This window comes from Macaca mulatta, chromosome X (assembly GCF_049350105.2).
Source record: "Macaca mulatta isolate MMU2019108-1 chromosome X, T2T-MMU8v2.0, whole genome shotgun sequence".
In the NCBI taxonomy this organism is placed as follows: domain Eukaryota; kingdom Metazoa; phylum Chordata; class Mammalia; order Primates; family Cercopithecidae; genus Macaca; species Macaca mulatta.
This window is the reverse complement of record NC_133426.1, coordinates 160,967,383-160,993,054: the sequence shown is the minus strand read 5'-3', so window position 1 is coordinate 160,993,054 and position 25,672 is coordinate 160,967,383. Positions and strand designations below refer to the sequence as shown.

Genomic DNA, 25,672 nt, shown 5'->3' with positions numbered 1-25,672 from the left:
AAGGATCATCAGGTGGACAATGGATTGTAGGTGGGGAAGACTAGGACCTGGGTGATCATCTCTGCCTGTGATAAGAAAGGTAACATTTCCACTTCAGACACATTGGGTGTGAGGTAATAGGTGTTGCAATTCCACAAGGTCAGAGACTTTCATCTGCTTTGTTCATCCTGTGCCTTTGACACCTAGAAGCACGCATGATATACAGAGACTTCTTAATAATGCCTTGCCACGTTGTTAACCTCCAGCAGGTAATATGACCATTTGCTCAGTATTTGTCTTTACTCCCAGTGAGGCAGGGGAGAGGAGGACAGTGAAATTCACACTCATCATCGGTGCTGCCTGTTAGTAAATGTGAATTTGGTGTGCTGGGAAAGTGAAATGTCATAGTTTTATAGCCTTTAGATTCTGGCCTTGACCTCCTGGATGTTGCACACTGTCTTGTAGCACGGCCACCTCCTCTGGACCTGAGAAACCTCTCCACTATCCGGGAGCATGCATCTCTTACCAGGACCCGCACTGTGCCTTGGTAAGACTGATTGCTCAAAAGAGCCTCATCCAGCACAAACATGCCTGGTGTGTGTTAGGCCTCTGATTAAATGTAGTTGAAGCCCATTTGATCTAGTTTAAGCCAAAGGAGGGGTGAGGTTTATTATCGAGAGCAAGAGCTGTTTTATAGATCACAAAGGAAGGAATATGACTGGGTCTCCCAGGACCCTGGAATCAGGAACTAGTGTGCTGTCGGGAACCCAAGGAATCTGCTCACTTCTGCTTCACTCTTCACATCTGTGCATTTCTTTGTCTTTGCAGTATTCTTTTCTCTGTTGCACAAACCCATGGTCAAAGATAGCTGTACCATACCCCCTGAACTTGTTTACATGCTACAACTGCAGTACCAACAGATGGGCTCTGAATTCAGATTTCCTGGGGAGAGAGAATTGTGTTCCCCAGTCTCAGTGGAACTGGCTATGGCCCAAGCCCAACTTTGTGAATGGGGTAGGACAAGGGAGTTCCCAGGTTCATGGGCTGGGTAGACAAACTTCAAAATGTAGTTGCACCCTTTCATCTCACCTTTTAGAAGTTGCCTATTTAGTCCTGAGCGTGGCTCAGGAGTTTCTCGGTTCACTCTAAATGCCACAAAACACAATTGCATTGTAAAGCAGAATTCTGCAATGAGCTGTATTTCCAGCCAAGACTGTGACTCAGCTCATGCTTCTGACTCAGAAGAAGGATGGAAGTTGATTAGCGGTGTTGTGTCCTATCAGAGGAATGGCCATACATCCTCACTTTTCTTTACATTGAATAGAAACAAGAAGGCCCCAAAGGAGTTTATTTTTTTCTAAATGATATGATGCCCTCGTCCATTTAGAAAGCTCATGAACTGTGTCACATAGAGGGCCTGAGAAAAAGCAGCCTTTGTGAATTGGGAGCCATTTGCCCCAAAGTGGAGCAGAAACTGTTGGGCATTTTCTGCATCTTCAGGAATTGCTTTGGCCGGAAGGAAGTTGTGTCTGGAAGAGGAGGACTGAAACCCCATGAGGGCCATGTTAGTTCCTGGCTGGCTTTCAGAGCAGCTGTAAGACATTGCTTTGACCTCATCTATATTTTTATTCTTAGCAGTCGAACCAGCTTTCTCTCTCCAGAAAGAAATGGTATTAATTCTGCAAGATTTTTTGCTAATCCTGTTTCCAGAGAAGAGGAAGAAAGCTACATCGAAATGGTAATCTTATATTTTTCACACTCTTCTTATCCTTCACCCCAACCTATATTCTTATGAGCTCATTAAAAAGGAAACACAGCCTTCAGTAAGCCCTGTGCAATTTTAAAACAACCACTTGATCGTAAAACCAGGCCATAAGCTTTTCTAGACTTGGAACAAATCAATTTGGAGTTAGCTTTTTTTCTTGCAACATTCGACTCCTCATACCATTTTGAGATTGCAGTATTTCAAGATAGCCCAGGGCTGAGGCTTGCTTAATTTGAAAATGGAAATGCCAGCAATTCTTTTCACCGAGGCTGTGATGTCCTGTTTGACCTCAATAGGTTTGTAGTTCTCTGTATGTCCAGAGTTTAAATTGTAAAAACTCAACATATTGTATGTTCCCTTCCACCAGAACACCTGGTGGCCCTGTCCTGACTGTTTCTGAACCTTCCTGGAGGATGAATCACTTAGAGTCCCATTGGGAAAGGTACAGTGCCCTGGACTGTGAGTGTGTATTAGCTTCTGGAAGACTCCTATTATGGGATCTTTCTATAGACCTGAGTGGATGCAGACTTGATTAACCATTCGCAGTTAAAGAGTCCTGATGTTTCCCTTCTAGCCTGTTGTTCCTTCTATTCTCTTCATCTTGGATGCTATTGAGAATATGGGCTTTTGAAGATGGAGAGGGACTTTTAGCACCTCTGGCAATTAGAAGATACTTTAGCCATGACAGTGCCTGTTCTGCAATTTAGAAATGTAGGGAACTCAAGAGAGAGCTTCTGTTCGAACTGTGAAATTTTGAAGAGATCTTAGAAGGACAGTGTTCAAGGCACTGTGACAATATACTCTTGAGAAGACATTTCTGCCTTCCTATATGCAAGGATAATCAGCAACTGAAAATCTAAAAATAGTAATCTCCAGTTAAGCTATTATTAAATGCTTCATTTTGCCTTCTTATTTTATTCAAATTGTGCTGTAAGTGCACTTAACCATATGCAGATGCAAAGTGACTCATACACAAATCTGTTACGGTCTTCCCAATATTTCTCACACTTAGTAATGGCCCTTGGGAAATTTCTAGAAGAAAACACTCTTATAAAGTGATGCTTAACAGCTGTGCTCTGTCTCCAGAGAACAGAAAAAGGAAGTGAATCTAAAACCCAATGGAAGCAAGTGCAGAGTCATTCCAGATACCAACGGTTCATTTCTGATCTTTGATGTTGTGAGAAAGATCAGTGTTTCATTAACAACAAAGTTAAGAATCGTTTGTTTGCCTAGGTTTATGATCACTGATCAATGACTGTCTCTGTGTATTAGTAGGCAACATGACACAGCAGATTAAGAACCCAGAACACTGGCTGATAGTAGCTATGATCTTGGGAACTGTCATATAAAAATGTTTAAAGGCTATCCCATCTTGTTCAATTGTGTTTTTTTAACTTTAGTAATAAGACAGTTTCATATGACTTTGATTTACATTATTTCACTTGTGCCACATAACAGCCCAATATGGTAGTCAAACCTAGTATGATTTGACTTTGATTTTGCGCATAAGTATATATGTTAAGTTGTGTTTTTTTTTCTCTTTAAGGGCAAGTTCTGATCTGAATGTAGTAATTAAGGCCAGGGGCTGAAACACGGTTTTGCTTTACTGAAATACAAGTTTTGCCATATATTCTTCTTTAAATGTTTGTGAAATTATAGAAAATTTAGAAGAATAAACATAATTTTAATATATGGGATTTCTTCTCTATCACTTTTTCAAGCCCTTTGGTTTCAATAGTCTTGTAAGGCTTTTATAGTAGAGTTCTAGACTCTTAAATCTCACATTAATTTTGTATTATGGTATTACATTACTTTTAAGTTTTTAGATCATTTTTACATCATACAGTGAAATTGACTTTCTCTTGGTGTGCAGTTCTACGAGTTTGAACATATATAGAGATTTGTGTAACCACCACCGTGATCAGAATACACAACAGTTCCAAAATCCCTCATGCTACCTCTTTACAGCCACATCCTCCCTTCACCTGTAACCCCTAGCAACCACTGATCTGTTCTTCATGACTATAGTATTGTCCTTTCAAGAATGCCACAAAAATAGAATCATACAGTACCTTTTAAAACTGGCTTCTTTCACTCAGAATGGTTTTTTTGAAATTCATCCATTGTTACATGTATTAATAGTTCCTTCCATTTTATTGCTGAGCAGTGTTCAAGCATATGGATGTGTCACATCTTGTTTGTCCCCTCACCCATGGAATGACATTTGGATTTTTTTTCAAGTTTTTAGGCAATTAGAACTGTTAGAAGCTTTCTTTTGCAGTTTTCAAAAAATACTTTTCTTGTAGTAAAGTTCTACTTTCTGTCTCTATGAACTTACCTAATTCTAGGTACCTCATATAAGTGGAGTCATACAATATTTGTCCTTTTGTGTTTGTCTTCTTTCATTTTGTCTAGTGTTTTCAAGATTCATCCACATTGTAGGATATATCCGCATTTCATTTATTTTTAAGGCTGAGTAATATTTAACTGTATAGACTACATTTTGTTCATCCATTCATCTGCTAATGGGCATTTAGGGTTGTTCCTACCATTGTCTATTATGAATAGTGCTGCTATAAACATTGGCATACAAGTGTATGTTTGACTTCCTGCTTTCAATTTGTTTGTATATATATGTAGAAGTGGAATTTCTGGATCATATGGTAATTCTATACTTAACTTTTTAAGGAGTTACCAAACTTGTTTTCCACAGTGACTGCACCATTTTACATTACTGCCAGTAATGCACAAGGGTTCCAATTTCTCCACATCCTCACTAACACTTTTTATTTATCTTTTTTTTTTTTTTTTTTTTTTTTTTTTGGAGACAGAGTCTCTCTCTATTGCCCAGGCTGGAGTGCAGTGGCACAGTCTCGGTTCACTGCAACCTCCACCTCCCAGGTTCAAGCGATCCTCCTAACTCAGTCTCCCAAGTAGCTGGAATTACAGGCGTGTACCACCGTGCCCGGCTAATTTTTGTATTTTTAGTAGAGATGGGGTTTCACCATGTTGGCAAAGCTGATCTCAAACTCCAGACCTCATGTGATCTGCCTGCCTTGGACTCCCAAAGTGCTGGGATTATAGGCGTGAGCCATCACGCCTGACCTATTTATCATTTTTTATAATATATATCCTAATGAGTGTGAATTGGTATCTCATTGTGGTTTTCATATGCATTTCCCTAATGATTAATGAACATCTTTTTATCTACTTATTGGCCATTTATATATCTTCTTTGGAGAATTGTCTATTCAAGTCCTTTGCATATTTTTAAGTTAGATTGTTTCTTTTGTTGTTGTTGTTTAGTTATAGGAATTTTTTTAATGTATTCTGGATGTTAACCCCTTATCAGATACATGATTTCCAAATATTTTCTCTCATTCTGTGGGTTCTCTTTTCACTCTTTTGATAGTGTCCTTTGATGCACAGAAGTTTTTGATTTCAAAATTTTCTTTCCTTTTATTGCCTTGCTTTTGGTGCCATATCCATGAAATGGGATGCCAAATCCAATGTCATGAAGATTGTCTCCTATGTTTTCTTCTAAAGGTTTTATAGTTTTAGCTCTTATGTTTAGATCTTTGATCTTTTTTGAGTTAGTTTTTATATGTGGTATAAGGTTAGAGTCCAACATCATTCTTTTGCTTGTGGACATTCAGTTTTTCCAGCACCATTTGTTAGAAAGACTGGACTATCCTTTCGATGTCAAATGGTCCTGGCGCTCTCATTGAAAATCTCATTGAAAATCAACATATGCAAGGATTTATTTCTTGGTCTATATGTCTGTCCTTATGCCAGTACCATACTGTTTTGATTAGTGTAGCTTTGTAGTAAGTTTTGAAATCAGAAAGTATGAGTCTTCCAACTTTGTTCTTCTTTTTTATGATTGATTTGTCATTTAAGGGTCCCTTAATATTACATGTGAACTTTAAGGACAGGGTTTTTTATTTCTGCAAAAAAATGCCATTGGAATTCTGATGGGGAATGCTTTGAATCTGCAAACTGTTTTGCATAATATTATCATATTAACAATATTAAGTCTTCCAATTCATGAACACAGATATCTTTTCATTTACTTATGTCTCCTTTACTTTCTTCTTATAGTTTTCAGTGTATAAGTCTTTGCCTCCTTGGTTAAATTTATTCCTAAGTATTTTGTTCTTTTTGATGATATTGTAAATGAAAATTTTTAAAAATTTCCTTTTATGATTGTTCACTATTAGTGTATAGAAATGCAACTGGTTTTTGAGTATTGATATTATATCCTGCAACTTTGCTGAATTTGTTTATTTTTAATTTATTATTAGTTTTTGTGTGGAATTTTTAGGGTTATCTATACATAAGGTTATATTATCAGCAAATAGAGATTACTTTACATCTCCCTTTCCAGTTTGGGTGTCTTTTCTTTCTTTTTCTCACCTGATTGCTTTGGCTAGAACTCCCAATGCTTTGTTGAATAGAAGTAGCAAAAGTGGACATGCTTGCCTTGTTTCTGATCTTAGTGGTATTTGACAGGTTTCTGCATGGACAGACGTCTTCATTTCTCTAGAGCTGTGGTTCTCAGCCAGTGTTGATTTTGACCCTCAAGGCATATTTGGCAATGTCTTGAGACATTTTTGATTGCTACAACTTGGAGTGGAGGAGGTAGTGCTAATGACATCTAATGGAAAAAAATCAGGGGGACTGCTATACATCCTACAATGCACAGGACAGCCCTCTCAACAAAGAACTATCCAGCCCCAAATGTCATTAGTTGCCACAGCTGAGAAATCCAGCTCTAGAATAAATACCTAGAAGTGGTGTTGCTGGGTCATCAAATATATGTTTAACTGAGTCATCAATTGTTTATTTAGCTTTGTAAGATACTGCCAAAATGTTTTCCATAATGGCTGTACCATTTTGTACTCCTACCAGCAACTTATGAGAATTCCGGTTGCTCCACCTCCTTTGCCAGCATAGTTGGTATTACCAGATTTTTAAATTTTCTACCTTCTAATAGATGTATATCGGTATCTCAGTATGGCTCTAACGTGTGCTTCCCTAATGGTAAATTATGTTGGACATATTTTGGTGTGTTTACTTGCCATCCATATATTTTCTTTGGTGGAGTATCTGTTTGATCTTTTTGCCAATTTTTAAATCAGGTTGTTTGTTTTCTTACATTGAGTTTTGAGAGTTCTTTATATATTCTGTGTACAAGTCCTCCAAAGGGGCTAGGCACGGTGGCTCACGCCTGTAATCCCAGCACTTTGAGAGGCTGAGGTGGGAGGATAATTTGAGGGCAGGAGTTCGAGACCAGCCTGGCCAAATGGTGAAACCCTGTCTCTACTAAAAATACAAAAATTAGCCGGGCATGGTAGCATGTGCCTGTAGTCCTAGCTACTCGGGAGGCCGAGGCAGGAGAATCGCTTGAACTCGGGAGGCAGAGGTTGCAGTGAGCCAAGATCATGCCACTGCACTCCAGCCTGGGTGACAGAGTAACACTCTGTCTCAAAACAAAAACAAAAACAAACAAACAAAAAAAACCAAGTCCTCCAATGGATATATAATTTACAAATGTTTTCTCCATATCTGGAGCTTCTCTTTCCATTCTCTTCTGTCTTTCGCGGAGCAAACATTTAAAATTTAATTAAGTCCAATTTATTGATTTTGTTTCCTTAATAGATTGTTATCATGTCTAAGAACTCTGCCTAACCTAATTCATTAGAATTTTCTCCTTTATTTCCTTCTAAAAGAATTATGGTTTTACATTTAGGTCTGTGATCCATTTTAAGTTAATTTTTGTGTAAGATGTGAGGTGAAGTCGAAGTTGACATTTTGCATATGGATGGCCAAATGTTTCAGTACCATTTATGGAAAATATAATCCTTTCTTCACTGAATTTTCTTTGCACCTCTGTAATAAATCAGTTGGGCATATTTGTGTAGATTTTCTATTCTGTTCCATTGTCTGTCTCTTTGCCTATACCACACAGTCTTGATTATTGTAGCTTTGGAGTAAATTTTAAAATCAGGAAGTGTATTTTCTCGAACTTCATTCTTGTTTTTAAAACTTGTTTTTGTTATTCTACTTCCTTTGCCTTTCCATGTGTAATTAGAGTCAGATGTTCTTTATCTACAAAGCTATCCTGCTAAGACTTTTTTTTAATTGGAATTGCATTAAATCTATAAATACATTTGAGAATTGAGTCTTGACTATTCTGAATCTTCCAGTTAGTGAGCACAGTATAGCTCTCCATTTATTCAGATTGGGTTTTTTTGTGTTTTTTTTTTTTTGGACGGAGTCTTGTCTGTTGCCCAGGTTGGAGTGCAGTGGCACAATCTCGACTCACTGAAACCTCTGCCTCCCGGGTTCAAGTGATTGTCATGTCTTAACTACGCAAGTAGCTGATATTACAGGCACATGCCACCACACCCAGCTAATTGTTTTGTATTTTTAGTAGAGACAGGGATTCACCATGTTGGCCAGGCTGGTTTCAAACGCCTGACCTCAAGTGATCCATCTGCCTCAGCCTCCCAAAGTGCTGGGATTACAGGCATGAGCCACCACACCCGGCTTATTTATTCAGATTTTCTTTGATTTTTTCCCCTCATAATTTTGTAATTTTTACATAGATCTTATGCATGTCCTATTAGATTTATATCGAAGTATTTCCTTTTTGGAGCTATTATAAATGGTATTTTTAAAATTTCAGCTTCCAATGACCCATTGGTAGTATATAGAAATATGATTGGCTGAGTTTAGTGGCTCACACCTGTAATCCCAGGACTTTGTGGGGGCTGATGTGGGAGAATGGCTTGAGCCCAAGAGTTCAAGACCAGACTGGGCAACAAAGTGAGACCCTGTCTCTACAAAAATGTTATTAAAAATTAACCATGCATAGTAGCTGTGCCTATAGTCCCAGCTAATCAGGAGGTTGAGACAGGAAGATCCCTTGAGGCCAAGAGTTTGAGGTTGCTGAATTAACTTATTAATTATAGGAAGTTTTTATTTTCTTCAGATTTCTTGGGATTTTTTTTTTTTTGGTAGAGACAGGGTCTTGCTATGTTGCCCAGGCTGGTCTTGAACTTTTGAGCTTAAGCCATCCTCCCACCTCAGCCTCCCAAAATGCTGGGATTATAGGCATGAGCCACTGTGCCAGGCTTTAAGCCAGTCTTGTATTCTCTAGATAAACCCCATTTGGTCATGGTGTATTATTTCCTTGTATATATTGCTGCATTTCATCTGCTAATATTTTGTTGAGGATTTTCATGTCTGTGTTCCTAATGGGTGTTGATCTTTAGGTTTTTGTAGTGTCTTTGTGTGGTTTTGTTATTAAGGTCATGCTGGGTTCCTCGGGAAGTGTTCTCTCCTCTTCTAATTTCTGGAACAGATCGTGTAGAATTAGTTTTGTTTATTCTTTAAATTTTTGGTATAATTCACCAATGAAACCCTCTGGGTGAATTCAATTTCTTTAATACAGGATAATCATCTATTTGATCTCGGGTGAATTATGGCTATTTCCTAGGAGTTTTCTAGTTTTACCTTCACATTTAGATTATATCACCTTGAATTAACTTGTGTGTGCTGTGAGATGGGGGTCAAGACTCATTTTTCCCCGTATGTTTATCTAATTGGTTGGCACCATTTATGTAAAATGACTATCATTTACTGACTATTCGGCAGTGCCATCTTTGCCATAAATCAAGTATCCATATATGTATGGGTTTTTTTATGGACTCTTAATTCTATTCTGTTGGTTTCCCTATCTTTGAACAATACGAACTCCCTTAGTTGCTGTAGCTTTATAAGACTCAATATCAAGGAAAGTAAGTCCTCCTGCTTTGTTTCCCTCCTCAAGGTTTTTTTTTTTTCTTTGACTTTTCTACTCCCATAAAAATTTTAGAAGCAATTTTTTAATTTCTACTAAAAATGGAAAAAAAATATTGTTCTTGGCAGGAAGGGTGGTCAAAATTACTTTATTCAACATTACTGGAGGTGAAACTACATTTATTCTATTTTTAAAATTTGATGGGACACTGGTAGGCAAGATAGCATGAAAAACACCTCTTATTATAAATATGATACGTTTTTAAATCTAAAACTCAGCTGACAAGAAGGGAAGGGAAAAGAAATCTCTGGGGCCAAAAATATTGAGAAACGGCAACCCCCCAAATTAATACGAATTACAAATAATAGAATCAAATGTGGAAGTAGGCAGTTTTTGGAAATACTGGGTTTTGAATATAAAATAAGTAGTTTTACTATATTTAAAGAAATAAATGAGAAATTGAAAGTTGGATTAAGTAATGAGATACTATTAAAAATGACCAAGTAGATTGTAAAAGACCATTTACAACTTGTAGAAATAAAAACAAGAATGAAATTAGAAACTCAGTGGATCAGATAAACAGACTAAGCACAAAGAGTGATTTAGTGAGCTGGAAGATAATTTATGAAGAAGTTACTAATAAATCAGACAAGGAGTTAAAAACATGGAGAATATGAAAGAAATTTGGGACATGGAAGATAGAATAAGAAGGTCAAATATTTGTATAGTCAGAGTTTTTGAAGGAGATTATAGAAAAATAGGAGAGAAGCAATATGTCAAGGGATAATGCTAGAGTTGCTCACAATTCATGAAAGGTACCATTCCTCCACAAGCCCAAAGACTTACAAGCAGGTTAGTCTAATAAAATGTTAGTGGAGTATACATGGTGGGTATATTTTCTTTAATTTGGCTGAATGCTGGAAAAATTTTATAATAATAAGTTTAGAAAAACCCTACAAAAGTGAAATGAATAAAGGCAAGAACAGAAACTAACAAAATAACAAAATCAGAGAGGATCAATACAGCTGTAATTGGCTCTTTAAAAAGACTAAAATTTAACAAAACTAATAAAAAAGATATTAATTCAAGTAAGTAATATTAAGAATGAAAAACAGATAATAATTGCAAATACATGAGAGATGTTTGTGAACAACTCTGTACCAATAAATTTGAAAACTTTGGTTATAGGCAAATTCTCTGGATTAAAAAAAATCAGAAATTGACTCAAGTAGAAGTAGAAAACCTGAATGTTTATGTACCTATTAAAGACACTGAATCAGTAGGAAAATTTGTACTACAAAGGATCATAAGGCCCGAAAAACTTTGCAGATAGTTTCTACCAAAAAGAAGAGATAAGTGCAATCTTATATAAACACCTACCAGGAATGGGAGAAGAGAATATTGCTCACCTTACTTTATGAGGCTAAAATAATTTGATAAAACAAATAGCAATTACATAAGTAGAAAGTTGTAGGCCAATGTTACTCATGGATGCAGATTTTAAAATCCCACAGAAGAGTATACCTAACCAAATACTCATACACAAATGTTCGTAGAAGCATTTTTTCATAGTAGCCAGAAAGGGAAAACAACTGAAATGATCATCAACTGATGAATGTGTGAATAAAATGTAGTATAATATATAATGAATAATATTCCATTGTATTATGCAGCCATAAAAAGAAATAAAGTACTGACACATGAACCTCAGATGGAAGATTGACCACAAGCCTCCAGTTTCTCTCCATCCCCAAACACCCTCTAAAATAACAGTAAAGAAATCTGTTAAAGGCATAAATCCACAAAGATATGAAGAATTGGAGAAGAAAATAGCAGTAGCATATTGGAAACTGGAATGCAGGTAGATATGTAGTAAATGACTTAAAAGACCCCTCCCCGCCGCAAAAAAAAAATAAATCTTAAATGTGGTGGAAGGCAGGCAAGAAGCAACTTGACTTAGACTACCCAAAGAATTCAGGAATTGTCCACAATAGGTAGTTCTGAAGTAGGGTTGAAGGGAAAGTAAAAGAAGTAGTAGTGGTCAAAGGCATCAGGTAAATTCCAAGATCCCTTCCCTCACTCCATGGAGGTGAAACACTGTGACTTTCCATCCCCCATCTCATAGAAAAGTTGAAGTGCAGTCTCTCTGGAGAGAGTAAAACAAAAGATCTCTGCACTGGGGGATACTAGACATATTTGACCATGAATACTATACTAACAACAAGGTGATTAATTAAATAGGCATAATGGATATGAGAACCATTCTTAAGCCCTTTTCCAGAATGTTGACAACCAGACCTTTACAATTGAGTTTAGATATTAGAAAATATTTCTCTGGGCTATTTGAGCAGCCCAAGTGGCAAAATGTAGTTCCTAATATTGAGGGTTACTTAAGATAACCACCCAATGGGATCACCCTGCAGAAAACTCCAGAGTTGACAAACACCATCCATGTACACAAAGCTTCATGTTAGCTTTTTGGTCTTTCGCTCATAAGTATAAGCAACAGTTAGTGATTTCATGTGACATTTCAGGAGAACTCTAGCATGAAAGATTGAGACCAAAACAGGTTAGACGAAATAAGAACTATGCCAGAAGGAAAGACCTTTTTATTTATTTTTTATTTTATTTTTTTGTGAGGCGGAGTCTTGTTCTGTCGCCCAGGCTGGAGTGCAGTGGAGTGATCTCGGCTCACTGCAACCTCTGCCTCCCAAGTTCAAGTGATTCTCCTGCCTCAGCCTCCCGAATAGCTGGGATTCCATGTGCACACCACCATGCCTGGCTGATTTTGTATTTTTAGTAGAGACAGGGTTTCACCATGTTGGCCAGGCTGGTCTTGAACTTCTGACCTCAAGTGATCCGCTCACCTTGGCCTCCCAAAGTGCTGGGATTAAAGGCATGAGCCACTGTGCCCGGCTAGGAAAAGCCTTTTTAAAACTCTATTATTACCAATATTCTCAGGGAGATGAGCTATTACAGCCATAAACCAGGAATATCTATTAAGTCAACCAAGCACATTAACAGATTAAAGGAGAAAAATGATATATTATCTTACTAGATACAGAAAAAGCATTTGATAGAACTCATCTATTCATGAAAAAATCTATTAGTAAACAAGGAATAGAGGAATTTTCTTTAACGTCATAATAAATGAAAAATGAATCTTATAGAACCTATAGTAGATATCATACTCAGTGGTTAAACACTAAAAATATCTCCTAAAGAAACAAAATGAGTAAGAATGAGAAAGGAAGGAAGAAGACAAACAGTGATTATTCATAGATGAAGTGATAACTCAAAATAATCTGCTTATATGAGTGATAACTCGAAATAATCTACTTAGAAATAATTAGAATTACTAAGTTAGTAAAATAAATAATTACAGTTAATAAAAGATATCAAGATTGATGGATATAAAGTCAATATACACAATCCAGTTGGATGTCTATATAATGGTAACAAACAGAAAAAAGAATTTAAACAAAACTTACCATTTATAGTAACAACAAACTGTAGGTATTTAGGGATAAATCTAACAAAAAAATGTTGTGGAGAAAATTATTAAAATTTATCAAAAGACATTAAGGAGAATGAAATAAGTGGAAAAGTAGACCATGTTCCTGAATAGGAAGACTCAAATATTAAAGACATTACCTTACCAATTCCCTAACAGAGATTTTTGAGGAACTTTGAAGCTGATTCTGGGGGAAACTAGGTTATCCATGTTGAGTAAAAACAACAACAAAAATGGAATGAATTTTATTTCTATTGCACCACCATATACAATATTAAAATCAGTTCAAGTGAGATTATTGCTTAAACATGGAGCAAATTATTACAAAACTTTGTAATTTCAGGAAAAAATATAGATAAATAAATTATGACCTCAGCATAGGGCAGGATTCCTTAAACATAATGCAAGTGCAAGCCATGCAGGAAAAGATTGACATATTACATTAAAAGTATTTCTTAGTTAAAATAAATCCCATAAAAAGAAATGAAAAGACAAGAAGCTAGACTGTGATGAGCTATCTGTAACATACAGGATAGCAAATGATTACTCTCCAGGGCATAGGAAAAAGTACTCAGGGTAAGTAAGGAAAATAGACAATTCAATACAAAAATTAACCAGAAACAAGGCAAAAAAAAAAAAAAAAAAAAAACCCAAAAAACAAAACAAACCCAAACAGGCAATTCACAGAGGAGAAATAAATGACCTTTCAACATCTGAACAGGTACTCATACTAATTAATAATCAGGGGAATGGAAAATCAAACCACAGTAAGATACCATTTTACCTGTCTTAGGTAGGAAAAATGTTAAAACGTCTGACAATACCAAATGTTGACCAGGATGGTACACATGTAGATTGGTTCACTCTGGAAAATAGTTTGGTGATGTTTAGTAAAGTTGAAGATGCTCATATTCTATAACCCAGTGATTCTATTCCCAAGTAAATGCCCTGGAATTTTTCCCACAGGTGCATGAATGTCCATGGCAGCATTGCTTGTAATAGCCCCCAAACTGGGAGCAACTCAAATATCCTTTGATGGCAGAATGGTTAAATAAGTCATACAATGGAATATCTGACCCAGTGCAAATGAGTGAAATAGGGCTAATGCATCGACACAAGTGAATGTGGAGTACCTAATATTGAACACAAAACTGAAGCCACCCAAAATGTATACAATATGATTCTGTTGATATGACATTCAAAAACAGGTGAAAGGAAATAGTCTGTTATTTAAGGATACTTGTATACTCATAAAACTATATTTAAAAGTAAAAGGAGTGGTAAGCACAAAATTCAAGATAGTGCTTTACCTCTTGGGAGGAGAAGGAAAGATGGTAGAGGGGAAACAGCTTCAAAGATATAGATCGGTAGCATTTCACTTCTGAAGCTGGGCCCTGAGTTTCATCTGTGTTATAACTGTATTGTGCAAATTATATTTAAATGCATTTGGGATGCCTTCACGAGAACTTAATATGTATAGTTGATCTCGTCAGGGTTTAATCTCTAAAGTATCACAGGCCTGTCAGATTCGTGAAGCAAATTCCTTTTTGAGTGAATTTTGGCATACTGTTCCCATAGTGAATAATGGTATAGTTTCACTGTGAAGGCCAGACTGGCTATATTCTGTTTGAAATTACAGTTCTCACTCAGATATGCAGGCTGATTGACTCAGGTCTCATCAGACTATTCTGTTACGATATGACGGCATCTGCTTGGGTGAAACCACAACTTGCCCTCCTTCCCTTGAGCAACCCAGATAGACATCATTAACCTGACTCCTGCGATGTTGGTTCCTAGGAGGAGCACCGAACAACCAGTTCCCTGAGCAGTGGTGTTCTTACGTGGACAAAGAAATTCAGCCTAGATTATTTGGCCCTGGACTTCAATTCAGCATCACCAGCCCCCATGCAGCAGGTAGGAAGGGCTTTGCGTCTGAGAATCCCCAGGTGATTCCATTTCTGCTTAGACTTTTCTGATGATCAAATCATGCATATTCTCCTTAGAAAGTGTGAAAAATGCAGACAAGTATAATGAGGAATATTTAAATCAGCCCTAATCCCATCTCCCAGACAGAATGAAATCTTGGTGTATTTCCTTCTAGGGTGTGTTCTTTGTGTGTATATGTATAAATAGATGTGATATTCACACTTCAAAATTTGGACCATAAAGTTTATAGAAAAATGTCTCAGGCAGAAATGAGGGTGAGGTAGAGGACCCTCCAGGTGTAGGAACATCCTGTTTAGGGAACAAGTAACAGCCTAGTTTGGTTAGACTTGAGGGAGCAGTGGAAAGAACTGTAAGTTGGAAGTGGAACCCCTTAGTAAGGGGCCTTGAATGCCAAGTTGGGCAGCTACCCCTTTGGGTAGAATTCTCATCTGAAAAATGGAAATCAGAAATGACAACACTTATGTCAAGGACTGTTGTGAGGATTAATTGAGTTAATACATGTAAGTCATCATAGCTGTGAACTAGTATCACCCACTGTACAGCGTAAGGAATGAGTGCATGGGAAACAATGGAGGACTTTCCTACTCTTTCGCTGAGGTAACTCCTACTTCTTTTCTACTTTTAATATCATTCCAAAAACCTGATATGAGACTGGAGAAAAGCTGTTAAGAAAGGTAGGAGCAATAAGTATAAAAGGAGCATTACTCAGTTTTGGTAGACTATGCACTCAAAGCAAACAACCCCCAAATCTCATCTACTTTCAACACAAAGGCTCTTTTATTGCAGGCCAGAGCCTTTGTGTTCCAGTCCAGGGCCCAGGCAAGAGAAGCAGCCCCCATCTGAAGTGTGCTGGCCTCCTGGCAGAGGAAAAAGAGAGATTGCAGAATCACAGAATACCTCTTTTCTCCTTAGGATTGGAACATGTCACTTCCTTTTTGTTATTGTTGTTTTATTTTCATGAGACAAGATCTCACTCTGTCACTCAGGCTGGAGTGCAGTGGCATGGTCATAGCTCACTGCAGCCTCGATCTCCTGGGCTCAAGGTATCCTCCCATCTCAGCCTCCCAAGTAGCTGGGACTACAGTTGCACACCATCACCCACAGCTGTTTTTTATCTTTTTAATAAAAAATGATCTTGATCTCCTGGGCTCAAGTGATCCTCCTGCCTTGGCCTGTGTATTAGTCCATTCTCATGCTGCTATGAAGAAATACCCAATTATAAAGATTCCTTTATAAATTACCCAGTCTCAGGTATTTCTTACCCAAAGTGCTGGGATTACAGGCACATGCCACCATGCCAGGCTATGTCACTTCCACTTACATTATATTGGTCAAAGCAAGTCAAGTGGCTAGAGCAAAGTTGAGGGAAGCAATGTGTTTTTGTGCACACGCACGTGCATATACAAAGTATAAAGCTTCCACACAAAGAAAAGGGCAACAAATATTTAACAATGTAATTTAATACAAAAGGGTAAACATTTTCCTGACATTTTAAGTTAGATGTAATGAAAACCTTTTTGTTCTCCTTCTTCAGAAACTTCTCCTTTCAGAAGAACAAAGAGTAGACTATGTCCAAGTGGATGAGCAGAAGACACAGGCTCTCCAGAGCACAAAACAGGAGTGGACGGATGAGAGGCAATCCAAAGTATGAGAAACAGGGAAACTTGGGGCTCAGTTTGAGTTTTTTCTATTTTTTTCTTTTCAACTAAAAACACACTGATGGTCAACACAGGTCAAAACCAAGAGAGACTGTGTAGTTTTCAAGGTCTTGGCCAGAACCTTTAGGAAAGAAGACCTCTTTATACATTGAAGGAACAAAAGAAGGAAGCAGTTGCCTTCCTGAGGGGGCTCTGAGAGAATCTAGCCTCCCCGCTGTCTTATCGGAGCAAAGATTGGAGTGAGTGTTGCGACCAACAGGATTTTATCGTTTGACTCCAATACCTGAAATTCTGACCTGTCTCCTGTGCTTCAATGAGAATGATAAATTATCCTAGCAAAGGGGCCTCTGGAGACCATCTTGTTCCAGCCTCTGAAGACAGTTGAGGAGATCAAGCCCAGTGATGGTGGCAAAATCTTACTCCAAGGACTTCAGCAGACTAGTCATGTCAATCCCCAAACAAAGACAAGTGACAGGGGCAATGGATCTCAGGCTCTGAGATAAGTATATCAGATGACACTGGTGGCTCTAAGGACATTGCAATTAAGCAGCTACCTGTAGCCAGGTATTCTGCTGCTCTTGGCCTTTTCCCATGCACCGTCTCATGTCTTCTCCGAAAGACCTTAGAAGATAGGCATGGAAGAGACCATTGATGCCACTTTGAAGAAAAGAACACTGAGAACTAGAGGAGGGAATGCTTTGCCCAAGATTATCACAAAGCCAAGACCCAGAGTCCGGCTTAGAATACAGTTGTCCAGGCTGCCAATTGCAAACTCATTCCTCTACCTCATACTTCCTCTGAGGATTTTGACAAAATGGATTAATTGGGTGAGCCTTGGAGACATGTGGGAAGCACCTGCAGACACAAAATGAGTAGGGATCTGAACAGTTTTGATACTTGAAAGGTGTGCATGTCAAGTGAGGGTTTCTTTGTGCGATGTTCAACTGGAACTCTATCATCAGTAGTTACAATTAGAAATACCTACTGATGGTCAGTCTGAAGGCCATTCTCATGGTCCCCTATGCAGTGTGTTTCCCTGTGAGCTGGCTAATGCTAGCAGAGGAATTTTTACCACCTTGGGGAAGGCGTAGGTTGTCCCTGGCTATCCTATGATGGGCCCAAGCTTTTGAGTGATAGAGAAAAATGACCAGGAAAAACCTATGAATTCCATTCTTAGGTTTCCCAGCCAATTGCTCCCCTCTGCTTGAGAAGTAACTAGGTACTGAGAGTACAAACACTCCCACTTTATAATGAGGGTGTCATGTCACCCCTTCCTTTACAGGTCCTGGGGTCCAGGACACCCAGAATGAAGGTGTTAGTTGGGCATGAAGTGTTATTTAATGTCTGTTCTTGATCCTTCTGAGCACCTACAGCTGGAAACTAAGCAGATACTGGTCCTGCATTCTGACTGAGATTTTGTCTTCTTTATGAGGATAGATCAAATTGGCAGTCAGGCCCATGATAGTCAGTGCAGTTGGGGCAGTTGTAGACTTTGCTACAGGATTTCAGGGTTTCCAATCACCCCACAGGTAAGTAAATGCCAAAGTCTTCTTTTTTCAGACCATACAAGAAGTCATTTTGATTTTCAAAGAAGCCATATTGATTTTCAAAGAAGCAGGTTCTGGTGACATTATTTTCTTCCTTGGACAAAGTGGGGGAAAATAGATTCTAAGTATTTTAACTGAGTTCAGAGTCCTTAGTGAGTCTGGACAGAGCAAGGAGAGGTCTCCCCTCTCCCTAAGCCCCACAGCCAGCTCTGCATCACCACACACAGCCAAAGCCGGTGAGGAGCTGCCTTCTTCCCCATGTGACTTGCAAAGAGACTCAGGCAAGAAACCAGGGCTTCAAACTGCCAGTTCCCATGTGTGGAGCACTTGTGTTAGGATCACTGATTATCTGACAAAGGCTGATGCAGAAAAAAATTGTAGGCCCAAGTGTCAAGAACCACACCAGATTGGAGATAGAAAAGAATAGCTGAAATTATGTCAGTAGTGAAATGTCACTCAATTGACCCCCCCAAAAAGAAAAGAAATCTGTTTCTACAAAACATTTCCAGAAACATATTTATAGCATGAAGAAATACACACATGGGTAGTGTGACCTGTTTGGATGTGATTACTGAAAAATGGAATGCTCTGAATAGGCACTCTCTGCATTAAAGGTATGGAAGGTGATAGGGGTCAGAATTTTAAAATTTTAATTTTGAAAATGGTGACTCACCCCTCATTTCCAGAGTGTATGCAATTGTGTCCTGCTTTGATAACTGTTAGAGGATGGCTATGCAAAAGCATAATGATTCTAGGAAACAAAGTACAGGTAGTTTTTGAGCTGACACCAGCAAAGGTACCATAAGTCAAAATATTGGTTTTGGTGGAGATGATCGATGTGTGTGTGTGAGAGAGAGCTATGTTTCTGACCAAGGGCCTGATGTTTGTTACAGAAATGATCCCAGAGACCTACAAGATGTGGGAATCAGCATAACAGGGCAATGCAGCAATTAACCCCACTTTGTTTTCTGTAGTTCCTTTTTGTTTCATTTTCTTCTGTCTCATCGCGTTAGAAAATTCCTCCCAGTCAGGAGTTGTCCAGTGCAGGACAGGGGACCCAAGGGTCTCAAGCTTGCAAGTCCAGAAGGTGACAAACCCAGGAGCACTGGGAGTTAAGCTTTCCTTGGGGAAGGAAGAGCCTTGAGGTCCAGCACACAGCCTGGCTCTAAAGGCACGAAGCGACCTGCCCACCGCACAGTCCACTTCACAGGATCAGCTGAATCATGACCTTTAAAAGTTCCAAGTTGACACTGAAGGCTGTCCTCAGACCTGGCTTTTTCCTCAGTCCCTGTTCATACCATCTCTGCACCCCCAATCACACTGATTTTTCAAATTCATTTTGTTTTTACTGTTTCATTTCTGGTGTTAATAAAAGTCTTATAAGGAGGAATCGTGACTTAAGTTCTTTTTTATTTAAGTGATGACATCCAATATAAATAAGGATCATGTTTTAAAAGTTGAATATTTGAAAATGGACTTCATAACCACTTTTACATTGAAGTACAACAAACTTAACCTGACTCACGTGCGTGTTATTTCACTGCAAACAGTTGAGCAGGTGTCTGTAATCAGTACTGCTTCGGCTCAGCCAAGCCATATCTTGTCATTTTCTTTATTTCTTCGTTGGAAACTAGCTTTTATAATTGATACTAAAATCAGCTGCTCTCCCTGACACCATGTATAACATGACCTTCATGATTACTTGCATGAGAAGGCAACTGCCCTAGGCCTGCCTGTCCTCAGCAGGCGTCTCTTTTGCCACCACCTCCCTTTTCTCCATAGCCGAGTCTCCCAGATGCCCTGGGTGCTAGGTCGGTGGCATCTCGAGGCCATGAAGCAAGGAAGGGACAAACAAAGTAGGGAGGGGACGGGCTCAGATTTGGGGGAAACAGACCAAAGGCATAGAGAGAACAGGCCTGCGGGATCCTGGGGCAGAAAGGACAAAAAGCCACATTAAATGCCTCACCCCTGGTGAAGTACGAGGCCAATCATGAACACTTTTTTCCTACACACACACTCTAGACCAAGTCTCCGACCCACAAAAACAGCAGGTTGGCCCATAAGGCCAACTGAGAGACTCAGACCCTCACATACATGGACACTGGAGAGCCGCAGGGACTGGATGGCTGTGCAGGGTGATCAGGTGGACAAAATGATCCAGATGGATAAAATGAATCTTGACCCCACTCTGCCGCCACACTTAAACACAGATTCCAAGCAGACCTCAGTGGGAAAGGCGGAACAATAAACTCTACGTGTTCCCTCTGCTTTAGGGGAGCCGTTTTGCTTGTAAGCACTGTTTGCTTGTAAAGCACTGTCTTTGTTTCATGGTCAAAAACTTCTATTTTACTTAGTTTTGTTTTGTTTTGTTTTGTTTTGTTTTGTTTTGGCTTCCTCTTTCTTTATTGGGCACTTTGTAGATGTCACGCAGGTCTAAAAGTCACACTGTTAAATAATTATTTAAAAACTGACCAGGACGAAGGTCCTGGTCCAGAGCTCCAAACCAGAAGCAAAAAGGAATCGGGGCGGTGGGCTGGGGGTACTCCTCCAACATCACCAAAACCCAGAAAACGAGGATCCTAACCTCCTCCGCAAGCCAAATCCAGGGCTTGGGCCCTTGGGCTAACCTGCAGGTGCCTCTGACTGCATCACACTCAGAGTAAGGTAACCAGCAAGGGGCTGGAGGGAATGGCCAGCCGAGTCCAGACATGGACAGATGTAACTGGAAGGAGGACAGGAAACAGTTACTGTCCGTCTGTAGATAAGAGAGTGCAGCTAAGGCAGGTTGAGGGGCAGGGGAGAGGCTGGGGGAGCAGTATTGCAGCAATGCAGGAGTGTAGCCCCAGGGTCCTGTCCTGAGCAGCTGGTCAGGGTAGCAGCTGTTAGTTCCCAGATGGAGCTCCTGACCCGAGAGGCAAGAGATCTAAGTCCAGCTGTTCTTTTAAATGCTGATGGTAATGCCCTATCTTGACATGACAGTGTTTTCGGATCATGCCATCTGTGGGTAGTAACTCTCCAGTTAGCAGCTTCAGAAGAGTTGACTTCCCTGCTCCATTGGGCCCTACCAGAGCCACTCGTGTGTCACGGTCAATTCCGAATTCTAGATTATTGTAGATGCAAGGCCTACTTTTGTATACTTGAAGCTCACATTTTGCACCATAATGACAGGTGGAGAGATCTTGCCACATGGTGGGAAATAAAATGACAGTGTCTTGTCGCTCATGACCCTCTCTGTCAGTGCTGATGCCATCATTTTCTGTAGCGTCTTCTCCTTGTTCTGGGCCTGCTGGGCCAGCTTGCCACTGCCGTGACAAACCTCACAATGTAGTTCTTCGTGTGTGCGCAATCTGATCTTGCTCCCAGTGAAACCTCTTCATCTGGTTCTCCTCCAGCTCTACCGCGTCTTCACATACTGATCATAATTACCCGTATAATACTTCAGTTTCTTGTTGTGCATATGAATGATGTTGGTACAGACACCACTCAGAAATCCTGGGAATGGGAGACGAGGACCAAGATGCGCTTAAAAGTTTTTAGTTCTTCCTCTAACCACATGCAAGCATCTAGGTCCAGGTGGTTGGTGGGCTCATCCAGGAGCAGCATGAAGGGCCAAATAAAGAGGGCTCTGGCAAGGGCAAGCCTCATCCTCCAGCTGCCACTGAAGTCTTTTAGCTTCTTGCGCTGCGTGGCAGGTGTGAAACCTAGTCCATGTAAGATCCACGAGGCCCTCATCTCCATTGACAATTCCATTCAGTTCAATAAATATTTAATGATCACCTGCTACATAAGAGGTATTCTTATTGGTGCTGGGTATATAAGAATGAGTGAAACAAATATGTCTTTCCTTAAGCTTCTATTCTGGCAGGATGTGGTGGGCAGTGTTGGTGCCCTGCCCAAGTCCTCTGGCACCCCTTTCTCTGATTCCATGTGCTCTTCCTTCTGAAGCCTACACCCCTGGAGCTCCTTCTCAGAGGATAGCCCCTCAGCTCCTGGAGCTGCTTTACCTGCAAGAGCAGAGAGCTGGAAATGGCTTGGAATTCACTCTCCCTACCCTGTGGAACCTGGCTGAATCTTTCCTCCCTCTGGGATTGCACCCTTGCTTGGATTCTTCTTCTTTGCTCTGCTTTCCCCACTAGGGGTTCTCAGCCTTTGGGGTGTCCAATTTTCATACATTGCCTTCTTGAAAAATGGTCGCAACAATATTTTCTGTCTTGCTTGCTCTTTCAGCATCTAGCCACTCCCCATTAAGAGATGGAGTCTATGTCCCATCCAGTAGAACTTGGGTAGTGATGCTGTGGCCAATAGTGTATAGCAGAGGGGATTCTGACTTCTGGGGCCAGGTCATACACGATGATACATCTTCCACCTGATATATATATATGTATCTCCTTGGAATCCAGCCATTATGCTGTGAGGAAGCACAGGCCACATGGAAAGGAACCAAGTCGCTTGGCCCTCAGACTATTCTGAGTGTTACCAGCTGGCAGCCAGCACAAAATTGTCCCCTTCTTGTGTAAGACATCTTGGAAGCAGATTCCTTCAGCCTTCGTTTTAGCCACCCTAGCTGCTGCCACATGGAGCAGACATGAGCCTTACTCCCAGTGGCTGCCCAAACTGGAGATGCAAATGATCATCATTGTTTTGAGTCGCTAAGTTTAGGGGTGGTTCGTTATGTCGCAACACTTACTAGACCACCAACCGAAGACAGAGGTGAGACAGGAAATACAAAACAAATTTGTACATTATACTGTATTTTAGAAGGTGGCAAGCAGTATGGGCAAAAAGAAAAGGGCAGTGAATTGGTCTGTGAGGGGTGCAGTTACATGATGAAGTAGGGTGAGGAGATGAAAATCGAGAAGATTTAAAGGAGATAAAGGAGCCAGCCATGAGCTAGATTTGAGAGAGCACCAAAGGCAGAGAGAGCAGAGTGTGCAAAAGCCCTCATTCAGCAGAAACCCTGGAATATTGAAGGTACAGCTGCAACACCAGGGTGGCTGGTATGGAGTTTGTAAGAGAGTATAGCAGAGAAGGTGGAGAGGTAATGGAGGATTCACAGATTACAATGTAAGGCCTTATTGGCCCTTATAAGGATTTTATCTTATCTTCTGAGTGAGAAGGAAACCAGTGAAGGGAATTGAGTAGGGGAGACATGTGATTGGACTTAATGACTTGAAAGGATCACTGTAGAGAATATATTATAAGAAGATTAAGATTAGAATAGGGAGACCAGGTAGGAGGTTATTGCACTCAGATAGGCAAGAGGTGGTTGTAGCTCAGACCAGAGTGGCAGCAGTGGAAGTGGTGCGATGTGGTTGGATCTTGGATAGCTTAGACAGAATGACAGAATTTGCAGAGGGATTGCATGTGGGTGATGAGAATAAGAAAGGAGTCAAGAATGACTCCAGGGTTTTTCACCTAAGCAACTGAATGGGAGTATTCTCTTGGATTTCCAAGCAGATCATTATTTTTAGTATATGCAAAAGCTGCAGAGTCCTATAGCTGGGTTCATTTCCTAGGGACTCATGACACTGTGCAACCTTCCTATGCCTCAGTTTGAGTGCATGTGTGTGAGAGAGAGCATGCCCACTCACATGCATGTGCCCCTTGAGGTTTTCCAACTGCAAAATGAGGGTTGTAACAGCCCCTAATATACCTAGAGATTATTGAGTCATGGTTGTTGTTAGATGACATAAAAGAGGTGATACATCTGCAACAGGATCTGACCCACAAAATATTACCACTTGTTATTTTTAATGGAAGTTAGATATTATTTTAAATGTTTTGCATGTTATAGCTGATTAAATCCTCACTATGTGGCAGATATTATCAAGGCCAGCTTTATTGACAGGTGAATTTAAGGATCTGCTAATAGATGGTATAAGGGATGTGTGGCCAAGAGAGAAGTCTAAGAATTCAGCATATTATTTTTGATCTGAACAGCTATCATTAATCACTGTGTAGAAGAGTTGGAAGTGGAGAAAGATTAGAGGCTCAGTTTTGGAGTGTTAATTTTATCTCTCAAGCAATTGCAGATGTCAGGATAGGCAGTTGGATCTATGAGTGTGGAGTGTGTCTTGGAGTCTAGGGACATAATTTATACACACACACATGCCCATGTGCACATTTAACATAATATCTAACTTTCATTATAAATAACAAGTGGTAATATTTAGTGGGTCAGAGCCTGTATATAATTTATGTCTCAACATGAGTCAATACGCACGCACGCGCACACACACACACACACACAATTTATCCATGGGATTAGACCAGGATATTAAGAGAATAACTGTGAAAGTGAAGATGCCCTCCTCAGCTCCGATGTAATTGCCTTTATAAACAAACAGGTGAAACAATTCCCTGTAGTTCCCATCTGTCACTCTGTCAAGACACACATACATACTCATACTGCAACCCACTACATGGATTTCATTCCCTTTCCCCTCCCAGGTGTCTCCATCAACAGTTTGAGAAACCTTACCTTAGCTAATAGAGATGCAAATAGCAGACTCAATAAACTTATGGCCAGATGTTTTCTCTCAGGTGTCACAGATACAGTGGACTCTGCAGCAGGACTATGAAGTGCTTTATCTGTGTTTCAGAGGACAAAGCACAAAAGTTCTCAATTCCATGAGAGCAGCAAAGCCTCGCACGTTCTGTCCACTGACTGCAAGTGTGCCCGATAGAATATACTTAACACTACTAAACTGTACACATAAAAATGGTCAACATGACACCTTTTAGGTTATGTGTTTTGTTTTGTTTTTACCACAATTTAAAAAAACCTCAAGAACTGCTGAACGGACAGCATACACAGTCATCCAGATGATACATTAATGGAAAAAAGTCCCTTCCTTCCTTCCTTCCTTCCTTCCTTCCTTCCTTCCTTCTTTCCTCCTTCCCTCCCCCCTTTCCTTCTTTCTTTCCTTTCTCTCTCTTTCCTTCTTTCCTTCCTTCCTTCTTTCTCTTTCCTTCCTTCCTCTTTCCTTCCTTTCTCCCTCCTTCCTTCCCTTCCTTTCTTCTATGCCTTCATCCCTGTCTCCTTCCTTCCTTCCTTCCTTCCTTCCTTCCTTCCTTCCTTCTTTCACCTCTCTGTCCTATCTATCTCTATCATGAAAGAAAATGAAGTAATTAAGGGTAGGGCTTTGTAAACTGGAGTCTGGAGATTGAGAGAAGATTGCACTCACACCTGATAAAGTTCAAACCACGGAATGTTCCAGTAGACTTTGATACACACCTGAGGTCAATATCTGCCAGCCTTGAACATCTCTCAGCTGGGAGTACCCCCATTAAATAACCAGTCTGAACAAGTTTGTAATTTGGGATTTCTGCACAGCCAATGAACTGCCTCAGAAAATAACTTTTTGTGGAAATCTCCTGTATAAAATTTATTCTGCCCTTACCTTATCAGGGCTGGCCTGATTCAGTGTACCTGAATTGCAATTCTTTGTTTCC

The 25,672-nt window shown here is 39.8% G+C and overlaps 1 protein-coding gene and 1 pseudogene across 9 annotated transcripts in view; one reads left to right on the top strand and one right to left on the bottom strand.

The window, feature by feature from the left end:
* GAB3 (GRB2 associated binding protein 3) overlaps positions 1-19,607 on the top strand; it is a 71,602-nt gene extending 51,995 nt beyond the window's left edge. For 3 of the 9 annotated variants that reach the window (XM_015128499.2, XM_015128500.2, XM_077988916.1), the window contains exons 7-10: positions 445-526; positions 1,615-1,717; positions 14,863-14,979; positions 16,547-19,607. In XM_015128499.2, coding sequence (XP_014983985.2) covers positions 445-526; positions 1,615-1,717; positions 14,863-14,979; positions 16,547-16,663 — 419 coding nt within the window. In that variant the 3' untranslated portion in view covers positions 16,664-19,607. The remainder of the gene's footprint in view (positions 1-444; positions 527-1,614; positions 1,718-14,862; positions 14,980-16,546) is intronic. The other 6 variants (XM_077988912.1, XM_077988913.1, XM_077988917.1 and 3 more) reach the window with 3 other exon arrangements.
* A 1,492-nt stretch (positions 19,608-21,099) lies between these two features.
* Positions 21,100-21,949, bottom strand: LOC702444 (ATP-binding cassette sub-family F member 2 pseudogene; annotated as a pseudogene).
* Positions 21,950-25,672: the final 3,723 nt, after the last annotated feature.